Below are 12,537 nucleotides of genomic sequence, written 5' to 3'. Positions count from 1 at the left end.
CCTCTCATCAGAGCTCTTTTTGGACTCTCATCCTCCAGTATTTTTTGGACCTAAGCTTAGAGATCTCACTCAGGAACAAATTCCAGCCCTGGTCCTTTTCCAACTTAGAAAAATAAAAACTTTTTTGATGCTTGGAAGTTATGGACCCAGCTTATTTTCAGAAAGCACAGACTACTTCCACTACTACTACTCAGAAAGTTTTTCAGCCAGATTGGAAGAAATCCATGCACACTAGGACCTGGATTCCCATCACAAGGGTTTAGACAGTTGTACTATAGACATCTTCAGATGTCAGAATTATCTAAACTGCCTTGAAAACAGCACAGCCTCTTAGTGTGTGACCTGTGCCTTCACAGGACATCTAAATCAAGAAAGGCAAACTGTAGCCCAGTCAAATATTTGAAAAAGCTTTATGAAGCAGAGATCATGAAGTTGGGTGAAAGTATCCCTTCACAGGGGTGTTTGGCTAAAAAAGCCATCCTCCCAAGTAGTACTCCAGTGATCAAGCTTGTGGCATTACTGGTTACATGTGAGTGTACATGACAATATATTTGCTGAACAGTGCTCTCTAAGTAACAACTTTGCTTGTGGGCTGGCTGTAAAATTGTTTCATCTGGCTGGTACGTATTAGTATGGAGTTTTCACACTGTATTCAGGGTTTCAGAAGCATTTTGGAGATTAGGAGGGATTTTGCATGCTGTGAGAACATTCTTTATATCAGAGATGGAAACATTTGCAAGTGACACCAAAGCACATCACTGTCTAAGCTGGTAAAAATGCAAAGGAGTTACCACCTTCTTTATGAAATTATTTCAAATTATCACTTTATTTTATATGCAAAGCACATCAAAATGGTTACTCCATGCACATTTGTGTGAAGAACACATGCACATATGTGTGAAAAAGCAGACTTCTGGAACACCTCACAACTAAATTCCATTTTTTTCCTTTGCCTTTTTTCTCCAAACACAACTTAGAAAATCCTAATAAAAATGCTGAGTGATGTGAATTCTGTAAGCACATAATTAAAGTTGAGAAATTAATTAAGCTACAGAACTCTAATCTTACATGTGTTTTTTATAAGCACAAGAGTATTTAAAATAAGTCTTTACAGAGTTAGATGTTCTCACTCATTCTTTCATTGCAGTTGTTTTCATTTGCAGTGTTGCATCATGCAAGATGTATCCAGACAGTGCCAGTTAAGTGGAACAGGCAGATAAGGTGCACTGTCTAGCATGGCCAGGCAATACACACACATGGAATAAAATACAGGCCTGACTGCATCCACTGAAAGACTGTACAACACTCTGTAGTGAAGTCTGCACACATGAACGTGTTTAATGTCAAAGCTCCGGCCACGTGGCTCTGTAAAAATGGTATAACTCCAGTAGAAATAAATGCCATGTGCAGCTTAAAGATGGATCCCCTTGTGCTATTCCAAGCAACACCAGCTGCAACTCCCCACTTCCCTGCTTGCATGTGTCACTGCACAGAGTAATGTCCACCAGCTGGTCTGTTTCCTAAAGCCCTTCCAACAAGCTGAGATGGTTGGAGTGCACCAGACCCCTCACCCCTCACAGACAGTTTGAAAGCTTGCCAATAAAGGTTTCCATGGCCCATGACCACCTCTGTGATGACAGCTGTTCCAGCCAGGAAAGGTAAGTTGTTTCAGCTGAGGTTCAAGCACTGGAACAAGCTGTCCAGGGAAGTGGTGGAGTCACCATCCCTGAAGGTATTTAAAAGATGTATAGGTGTGGCATTTAGGGACATGGTTTAGTGGTGGATATGGCAGTATTGCGTTAATGATTGGACTCGATGATCTTAAGAATGATTCCCTGATCCCCTAGGGCTACTAAGCCTGATGTGCTGCCATTTTGCCTTGACAAAGATCCTCTCCCTATTTAGGTGTCACAGTACTGTGATTATTGTCATGAATAACTAAATTTTTAGTAAGGCCATATCCAAAGAATACAGCTTCCTTGGGTATTAAATTCTCTTTCCTAGTTTCACTTTTGGCTCATATTACAAACTGAGTTATAGTAATTATTCATTTTAGAAGTTCATATTAACAATATCAAGGATGATAGTATAAGCCATGTCTGCCCTTAAGCTTTTTTATGTTCAGCTGGCATCAATTACATATTCCATATTCAGAAGTGAAAAATATGACACTAATGTGCACATAAATAATGAAGCAAAGTCATTGGGACTTCTGGGGAGAGGTGTCTTGAAAGCATGCAGTATGAGATATTAAATATGTATGTGTATTATTTTCTTTGTTGTAAGGAGATTTCACTCTAAAGAATTACTTAGGATTTGGGGTAGCCTTCAAATAATCTAACCCAGACCACCTAGAAGAATTGGGCACTGTGTTTCTGTTGGTTTTTTCCTCTCAGCACCCTACAGTACAATTTTTCCCAAGAACAGCTTGTAGCCCGGCCTGTTGAATAATTGACAAGTAACCGTCTGCTCAGTTCAGGCTCTTTGACACAGACTGCATGTGAAACTAGAAGGAAAACCTGGTGATTGAAGTTAACAGGGATGACCAGTAGCAAACCACCTGTTGACACTATTACTTAAGACTGAGGAAGGAAAAATTTGCATTCTACAGAGCTTACCTGTAGTTTCTTCTTCCTCTGATTCGTTGTCTTCATTGTCATCATCATCATCATCATCATCATCTTCTTTATCCTCATCCTCCTTCTCTTCTTCTTTTCTTTTTTTGACCCTCCCTTTCCCTCCCTCCCCCTCTGGCTCTTCCATTCTTTTCTCACCAGCCTCTTCCAGCATTTTATCCTCTTCCTTTTCTCTGCTGGCTGTTAGATTCATCATAGTTATGTCAGGCAGACTTCCATCTTGGTGCACCAGTCTGTAGGTAAAGAGTAGCATGTCAGCAAACTGAGGAGTAATGACATTGCCGTCCTTTTTTTTTTTTTTTTTTTCAAACTGTATAATTAGAAAAAAAATAACTGCTCATGGAAAATGCCTTAGAAGTAGAAAAGTTAATGATTCTGGTACTCTCTCCAAACACACACTGAAAATTGAGTCGTTGGAACGTATTAGTAACTACTTGTCACTCAGATACTAATGGTTAGTTAGTAATGAGTGGTATTGACACTTAAACTTGACATTTTCCCCACTGGAGAAAATGGTCAGAGTTTAAGATGTAGAAGCATGAAATGACATTATTTAAGAGGAAACATTTCATGGCTTCACAGGGGACTTACTCATTTTGGTGGTTTGGTATTTTTTTCTTGAGGCTGCTCAAAGTAATTGGAACAGAAAGAAAAAGGGAGATGAGAACAGAGGGGTTACAGAAGAAGGTCATTGACAAATACGTCATGCTACATCACAAGTCATAAAGCATTCTCCTACTCCATCTGCGGAAGCCTTCTGATGCAAGAGCGTGCCATCATGACATTCACGGGGTGCTTCTATAAAGAAACATGGATTTGCAGCACAGATGGAAAGGGGGCAACCTATTCACACCAGTGCTAAATGTGGTCAACGCTGTACCATGCTCTGAGTAATGCAGCTGAACCATCACAAGTATCTGACCTATCACTGTAAATGCATTTCCACCTTCCTCCAATTAAAAGATGCACCTGGAAAGTCAAGGAATTTGCAATTTTCTTCCAGCTATCAGTTTGGGAACAAACAAAAGCAAGAATTCCATGGCTGCACCTTCAGAAGATTTTTATAATATCTGTCTTAGATAGTGCCATTCATTCTCCCTTTCTTTGCCACATCTCACAGAGAATTTTTCTTTAATTTATAATAGTCTCCACCTAAATCTATCAGTAAGCTTTACACTACCAAAACTGGGATACGACCAATTTAACACAGAAACGATATTTCTCTAGTGCCGTGGTGCCTTTTTCTTTTTTTCCTGAGATTATTCAGTATATATATTTTCTTTACCACAGAAGATAACTATTTTCTTATGGTTTTCTTTTTTCTCACAAAGCTGTGCCGTTGGGACTCACCTCCCATAGCTCCAGAAAACTGTTTCCCTTTGAATATGACTCCTTGCAATGAAGTGTCCCTTTGGCAAGTGCATGATTAGGTCATTAAATATTTGGTTATGCTATTGAAATTACTACACTCAGCATTCTTTGAAGCACCTGTAAGGCTGTTCTAAAATGCCATAGTACCATCTCAGGGATTTATTTTTCTTGATGTGAAATTCTGGCCTATAACCATTTGGACAGGAAATTCTGCCAATTTTAGGATTTTTACAGTTCAAGAAACTAAAAATCTATTTTTTTTTCCTGATCATGAAACATTAAGAGAATAGGCTAGGCAGTTAGTGAGAAATTCAAAGCAGAATTATTTTTCAATCATTTGGGAGCAGCAGTTTCTTCAAGATGGAAACTTTGGAGTCTCAAATGCAGGAAAAACTACAGAAATGTGACTAAACAATCCTGAAGTAGAAATACCATGCCAATTGTCAAAAAGCAGAAAAGGTGGTCTAAAATTAGAAGTTTAAAAAGACATTCAAACACCAAAAAAATATCAAGTAATAAAGTTTAATCACATTTTAGCCACATTCATGTCTAAAATTCCTCATCATTGGTTGGGCAATGAATCTGAGTGTCTAATAACCTGAAAAAGTCTTATACTCAAGAATTTATTCAGTAGCTTTGGCTACCAAAAACAGAGTCATAAAATAGTTTTGGTGGGAAGGGACCTTAAAGTATCCACTACCATGGGCAGTGATACCTCCCAGCAGACCAAGTTGCTCAGAGTCCCATGCAACCTGGCCTTGAACGCTGCTGGGACTGGGGAATCTACAACCTCCCTGGACAACCTGTTCCAGTGTCTCACCACTCAACAGTAAAGAATTTCTTCCTAATATCTAACTTAAATTTCTCCTCTTTCAGTTTGTACCCATTACTCCTTCTCCTGTCACTACAATTCCTGATGAAAAGGAATTCCCTCTCCAGATTCCCTGTAGGCCCCCTTCAGATACTGGAAAGCTGCTGTGAGGTCTCCAAGCAATTTCTTCTTCACTAGGCTGAACAGCCCCAAATTTCTCAGCCTGTCTTCGTAAGGGAGGCGCTCCAGTCCTCTTATCAACTTTGTGTCTCTACTCTGGACTTGCTCCAACAGTTCCAGGCCTTCTTATGTTGGAGACCCCAGAGCTGGATGCAACACTCCAGGCAAGGTCTCACCAGAGCAGAGGGGCAGAATCACCTTCTTTGACCTGTTCACCATGGTCCTTTGGATGGATCTCTTTTGGGACTATTAGATTATTTTCAAATCTAAATCACGTATCAGCTAACATATACACCGAAAGGATATTCAAATCTCTATAAAGTTACTAAACATCAAGGTTCCCTAAAATGACATAACTTATATTTACCTAAAACTCTAATGAGGTACCAATAGGAGGATCATGTATCAAGAAGAGAGAATGAATTTTCAGTTTGGTTCAAATGTTACAGAGATCCCTGGTTACTATAAACCATCAGTGCTCATTTAAAAGGCAATGCACCATGAAATGAAAGTAACCATATAATCAGACAGGTTTTGTATATATGCAATTGCATTGATTTTTATGAGGTATCTTCCCAAGTGACTTTTATAATGAAAAAATCTATTCACACTGATGTAAATCAAGGACTTAATGACTTGCTTCAGTGTAAACTGGACAGAAACACAGTAACTCTATACAATTTGGTATGAATGGACTCATCGTTCTCTTATTCATATAACTCCCATTCGTGTTCTGGAGATACAGGAGCCAAATGGGGTTCTAAAGATCGGTACATGTAATTTATATACCTGATAAAGCCTCAGCATGAGTTTAGTTTTCAGTAGGCTTAGTTTTATTGGTATCAGTAGGCTTGAGCATTGGATCATGTACTTAGGAGATAAAAGGATAGATAAAATGCCCTGCCCACTGTTTGGAAAGTTAGTCTATTTGGAATCTTTCTTCCAAAACTTCCTTATGTATTGCTAGGGTTGTTTTTCCAATTTTTTTTTTTTTTTTTTTTTTTTTTCCCACAATGAGATCGCATTATATTGTAACTGACAACACTGAAGCATTAGATATAAAAACTTCACTAGTTTAGAATTTTTCAAACAAGCTACCCATACACCTTCACTAGCTAGTGAGATATGACTTCGTTGTTGGAAGCCACATAATAGTGGGAAATTACCCCATATAACATAAAAGCATTGTTTCTGATACTGAGAGAAATAACTAAATAATAATGCAGGCAACAAGCCTTGAAGGTACAGCCACTACTGCTTTTAGCTGAGAGCATTTCTTACTGTCAGGTTCATTAAATAGGGTATCAATAATGAGAAGTATACCAATAGAACTAGTTTTTGCCAACAATGCAATTTCAGTGGCACTAAAATCAGGCATGTGCCACAGGTCCTTGCTGGGTTCCTAGTACTTTCACCTATCCGCAATTTACTAGAGCAGAAGATTAATTAATTGGATGCATTATTAGGCATCTTTTGTCTTTGATAATTTTTTGCCGTTTATGAATTGTTTGAAACTTTATAGCTATATGTTCTCAAGTATCTTTCATGCAAAGCCTTAAGAACAGAAAGCTTTCTGCTCTGCAGAACCCTAGTGACCCATCTCCTGAATATTTGGTCTTCAGGACTCAAACTGAGCACACAGTACCATGCCTCCACTGGCAGGACCTTGAGTGCCTTTACAGGGCTTTAAGGGGATATATTGCCTGAATCCAAGCCCTGCTGGGGTATTTGAACAAGCCAGGAAGCCTTGGTGCAGAGGGTCTCTCTCTTTTCATTGGGTGCTGCTTCTATGCTGAGGCCTCCACTGCTATGTTGTGGCTGCATTGCAGCTGTGTCTGTGCCTGCTCCCACGCCTCCCTGTCCCTAAGCCTGACATGCAAACTGACATCCTGCCTTCACTGCAAACCTGGCTTATCTCCGTGGACTCACTGGGGCCTCACCAGGCTGTGGCTGACCCTCTTACGGATTCCAAATCTCATCCTCACCTTCAATTGTTGGTTCATGTTCCTGACTGCACACGGGTGAGAGCCCCGCCTTGCCTCCTGGCCATACGCCTTGGCAACCGGCTTGCCTGCCTTAGCCAAGGTGCTTGCCATCACCACTCCCTTAAACACAGGCCAAGGGAGTGTGTTTAAGGGATTTCAGGTCTGGTGAACTTTTAGGAATAGTGACTCAAACTATGTGCTGACATTTGAAGAAGGAGCATGAACATGACTCATAAATTGACTTCTTGTTAGAGCAGGTAGTCACAAATATCTAAACAATGCATCTTCTTGGTTTTTCTGTTTATATTCAGTAGTGACAACAACTCAGAAGTCCTTCTGTTCTCGGAGATGACTTAAAGATAGCTCACATTTATTCCAGTCAAGTATTTTGAAAGGAATCTAATTTACAGAACAGTTTTCAAGATGCCATTTATAAAGGGATGGTCATGATGGCAGTTTTTCTAGTTTGGATCCTGCAGCCTCCAACTCAGCCTGTGAATTAACAGCCTCAGCATGCAGTGGGTTCAGTGTTCCCTTTCCAACTCTGAAATTTCAGTTTGTAGAAACTTGTGTAAATGCTACATATTTAACTGAACAGGCCCTCAAATTCCCATTCTTACATGCTTGGAGGAAGACAGGGATGTGTGTCTCTGTGTTTGTGTGTCAGTGTGTACACAGGCGCATGCAGGCATGCATCTTTCCATGCACAAACAAAGGGTAGATAAACGAGCCTCCTCGATCAAATCTATTGACTGCAGCCAATTACAAATAGCACCAATTATTCCTGCATTGAGGCATGGGCAAAGTTTAGGAGAATTCTCAGCTGGGAGAAGAAACTCACAATGTATAAATATGCAGAAGAGGTGTATTAATTGCTTCATCAGCTTTAGGAAACTGCAACACCTGAACAACGCTATCTCCTTGCTTACTTCACAGTAATGCACAGCAAGAACATACTTTGCTTTAAGGCAACTAAGAAGTAACCAAAAAAATAAGGTATACCGATTTTAAAGGAAAGGAAGAATTGAAGTACCCACCTATTAATTATTAGATATACACGGCCATTGACTTTGGCATGGCTATGAGGTGGGAGATGAAAGCACAAGATGAAAATGGGAAATGAATTAGAGAGAGAAAAGAAAGCCGTTAAATAGGAACGAACGCACTTTCCTGTCTACCAGTGTGTTATGACACATTGTCATAACAACGCACACTGAAATTTTAACATACACCATGCAGTGAAAAGTCTAGAAAGCTTATAAATGCAACTCTTAGACATTTAGATCTATGCAACTTCAGTCAGAACTCCAGATAATATTCATAGTCCTCAAAATGTGAAAACAGCCTTTACTGCTTTATTTTAAGAAAGCCTTAGAATACCACCATTTTTAAAAATATCTTTTTCTTTTTTAAAAAATAAAATGTAAAGGTAATTATGGCAGAGCATGATATCAGAGAAATTATCTACCTCACCACCTTTATCTCTGCCATTGCATAATTCATGGTGCAACAAGGAAATGGGTTTGGAAAGTCCTAATCAGAGAACTTTTTTTTCTCTTGCAGATGTAAAACAGAGACACTCAGTTCTGACACCTTTATAAATAGTGAGAAATGCCTCACTCTGCCAATTCCAGTGTGCCAGTTTCTGTGTCCTCTCTTTGCAGCTGGCAGACCCTTACTCTTCAACTCACTCTGCAAATTTTGCTCATAAGGAGCTGCATTTTAATAAATGAACATTCTTAGCAATTTCAACAGGACCCTTCAGTTACACACAACTGTAATACTGTAATCACACCTGGCAGTTCAAAGGCAGATGGAGGAACTGGACGTGCTTTCTTGATTGCTTTCATGACCAGCTCTCAGCTGCTGTGATTATTTTAAGTTTACTATTAAAAGGTCTGAGTTGTCTTGTTACTCAAAATGGAGGTTCTGTTTCTTTAATTTTTTGTTACCAAAGGTGCAGCATAAAAGCAGTTTAAAAAGGTAAAACACTGATTAAGTGAATGCTAGTGTCTTCAAAGCAAAAAGGAAAAATAAGTTTTAGTAGCTTTGAGAGAAAACTATACCTATATATGAATCTTGAATCTGTTTTAATGGCCCCTGCAACTTATTGCTGGCATTACTGTTAAGTTGAAGTTGGTTATTGTGTTAGTTCTTATCCAACTTTATGCATCACCAATACAATCAGCTGAGCTCTTATCATGAAACTTTGAACTATAAAGTCAGCTGATATTCAATATTTGATTTATTGCATCAAGGGAAGAAAAGAGCTAGATTTTCATATTCCAGGCAGAGTTAGTAGGAGTACAAACCAAGAAGACTCTTCTGATTTGGGTATTGGTCCCAATAGTTAAAGCTTCTCAGGATGAACAAAGGAGATATGTGATATTTGTGATTTTGAAAATACTGCAAAATGGCAAATGTAGCACACATGACAAATTTAACAGTTAAAAATATTTAGGTACTTATGTGACTGCTTAATACAATCTAGTACATATTTAGACTCAAAAAAATAGCATTCTAATTCCAAGATTAAAAAGCTGATGATATCACATGATCCTCTTAATCTGTGACTTCAATAAAAAGCCTGGTACGACAATGAATGTCCACTTTTGGCATATGTCTAGGCTACTTATTCCTGGCAAAAATGTTTGCTTTCGATGCATTAAAACATTTTGTGTCTTCACCATCAGCAGTTCCATTCTTCATGAATAAAGTGACTTTAGTCACAGTGATCCTCTTCATGCCACCATTTGGAAAGCTGTATCACATTCTTGTATTTTTCATGTGTAATGGAAAGATTTTCAAGTAGCAGGTGCACAGGCAAAGTGAACCCATCAAAATCCTATGAGTGCCTCAGGGTTTTTTTCTTTTTATTCTATGTCTATTGGATCACATTAGAAGGGAGGTGGAAACTTCCTTTGTTACTCAGCACAAGTGCAAACTTTGGGCTGCAAGAGAGCTTATGGAGTTACTGCAAACTGTAAAGCATTCTCCCAAATGCCTCAGCCCAGGAACAGCCCCATTTCAGCTCAGACACATAGTTGGGTTCTGTTTTCAGGACTTGGTCAATTCTGAGATCTTAACATGTACCTACTGCTGCACAAAAGTCCACTGTGGGCAAGGGAAGTTTGCTCACAGGCCATTACAAAAGTGCCCTTGAATCTACCATCACATTTAGCAATTCAAGAAGAGCAACAGGAGAGTTATTACATGGACAGGCATTTAAGAGTTAAGTTTAATCCCCCCACATCTTTATTAGGAAATTTTATCAAGTTTGATCTGTTCTGGTCTTAGCAATTATTCAAATACAGAAACTGGAAGCATTCCATAAAACTGGAGCTTAGTCTCATGGCACAAACTTGTACCATATACTGTGAAGCAGCTTCATATCAAATTGAATGTATGAAAAATACCTGAAATGCTTTTTAAATCTTGCATAACCTAGAACATAATTCCCTGTTAAGTAACTGGCATTATTCCCTGTGGCATTATTCCCTGTGGTCTATGTGGTGTTATGCAGTTAGCCCCGTTCATAGAAGTGCAGCTGAGATACACTCATCACTAGACAGGTGAACATTCTAAAAGTGGGTCTAAATGTTTTCTTCAAGGAATGAACCTAATTGTCATTGCATAATATAACACTATGTAATACAAAACCATTTCTCTCTCTTATACTCCTGGCTCAGGATCCTAAGCCAGATTGGTTTTTACACAGAAGACATGTAGGAATTGAACATTGGAAAAGTGATGTCCCAGATTCATGAAAAAATGCTAATGAACGTCTGGATGAAATCACCAAATGATTTCATCCAAGGGTCAGTACTATGAAAAGTAACCACAAATTCGGAATTTTTCCATTTCTGAAGTTCAACTTTACAAAAAGGCCTAACTGTTCAATGCAGATGTGGTGTTTTCCACAGATATCCAAATCTTCCTGTGGCCCTCAAAATAGATGTTGAAAAAAAAGAAGTGACCCAAAATAACAGCTGTATTTCTTATTACTGACAGGAACACACAGTAATTAAGCACCTAAAGGTCAAAGCCAATTAAATAAATATATAAATGCCATTAGTACCTTTGAAACTGTATCTTAAAATGAAAAAGTTTAGTATGTAGGGGAAAACGGGAAGAGACAGATATTTTGGTTGTAGTGGGGTGCTGGACACTGTGCATTTTCTTTTTAAGCCAGGTAGTCATAGCAAAGGCAAATAAGATCTACTGAAAAGTGAGCATTACAAGGTAGTGAGAAATAGCATTTCCATACAGATAATCAATAGTTCCATTTACTTTGCTTCTTACCTGTAAATAGTGTTGTCCTGTTTGCTGGTTACAGCTTTTAAATCAGTGATCTGCAGAAACCGATCATGGAAATAGTGAAGGTGTAAGATACACACCAGTAGGAATGAGGTGGGGATAAAGATGCGTGTGAATAGATCAGCCACAGAAAACTGTTTTAAGCCAAGGTCCTCTAGTCTGGAAAAAAAAAAAGTATTCCACTAAGGCATCTTTTCACACAAAATATTCTTTCCATGAGACATTTCTACATATTATTTGCAATAGAAAATAAGAGGATGGTACTTTTTGTGTGGTTTTGGTTTCTAAAATTCTCCCAAACTAGCAAGTTTTACAATGCAAGTATCTTGTGTTCAGACTCCTTAATGTAGAGTGGTACTGTAAAAGTACAATCAGATGAACAAACCCTGCCACAGATCTCTTGAATCAGATGAGTTTTCTCTGACTGAAAGTTCTGCACTGGAAATCCACTCATATTGCTTATGCTTTCCAGTGTAAGCTCCTCTTGAGAAATACCCAACTCATCATAAGGATGAAGAATCCCAATCCTCCTTATTAGCAGGAGAGCAGGTTCACCTTCATCAGTTCCAAACTTCCTGCAGATCTACCCTTAATCTTTCCCTGGATCTGGTTCTTATGGTCAAAGTGGTGAAGAGAGGTATTGGCACTGTATTGAGAACAGAAGCAGTCCAAAGGCCTAAGCAGCCAATTGGAGAAAATACACCTCTGAGCTCCTCTCTTGGTCTTGCTCACTTCTATGGTTACACCAATAAATCTACGGCTTCATAACTGAGTGCCAAAAATCAGCTATGCCTGAGAATGGCTGCATGACATTTTTCTCCCATAAGAGGGAAGACTTCTTTCAGATCCTTCCATCACACTGAACTCAGATAAAAGGTACAAATAAAAAATTAATCAAAACCACTTACTTCCTTTCATCCAGGCCTGTCATGTTCTTCCACAATCCAGGGAATGACTCAAACTGGTATGTGTAGATGAAGATAAGTACCAACATCGTGTAAACAACCACTGACATCCAGAAGTACTTTAAAATCTTTCTCCACCATTCATAGTGTACCTGAAAATCACACACTAAAGATGCTGACACAAGCTGAAGGCAAAGACACTGACAGAAATATTGACAACATTGTACTGTCGAACAAGAATGAAGAGCACTATTTTTCCCAGCTGGTCTGAAGTAAGCAATGATCATCCAGTGGCAAGCACAGATTTTTGAGACAGTTTTTACAACTTATGC

At 38.8% G+C, this 12,537-nt stretch overlaps 1 protein-coding gene across 1 annotated transcript in view; it reads right to left on the bottom strand.

The window, feature by feature from the left end:
• PIEZO2 (piezo type mechanosensitive ion channel component 2) overlaps positions 1–12,537 on the bottom strand; it is a 234,887-nt gene that overhangs the window by 67,900 nt on the left and 154,450 nt on the right. Inside the window, exons 15-19 of the mRNA XM_053956157.1 lie at positions 12,209–12,357; positions 11,286–11,459; positions 8,021–8,062; positions 3,228–3,260; positions 2,619–2,869 (exon numbers count right to left, since the gene is read on the bottom strand). Coding sequence (XP_053812132.1) covers positions 2,619–2,869; positions 3,228–3,260; positions 8,021–8,062; positions 11,286–11,459; positions 12,209–12,357 — 649 coding nt within the window. The remainder of the gene's footprint in view (positions 1–2,618; positions 2,870–3,227; positions 3,261–8,020; positions 8,063–11,285; positions 11,460–12,208; positions 12,358–12,537) is intronic.

This window comes from Vidua chalybeata, chromosome 1 (genome assembly GCF_026979565.1).
Source record: "Vidua chalybeata isolate OUT-0048 chromosome 1, bVidCha1 merged haplotype, whole genome shotgun sequence".
NCBI classification, from domain to species: Eukaryota; Metazoa; Chordata; class Aves; order Passeriformes; family Viduidae; genus Vidua; species Vidua chalybeata.
Note: the sequence above shows the minus strand (reverse complement) of the source record. Positions and strands in the feature narration are given on the sequence as shown.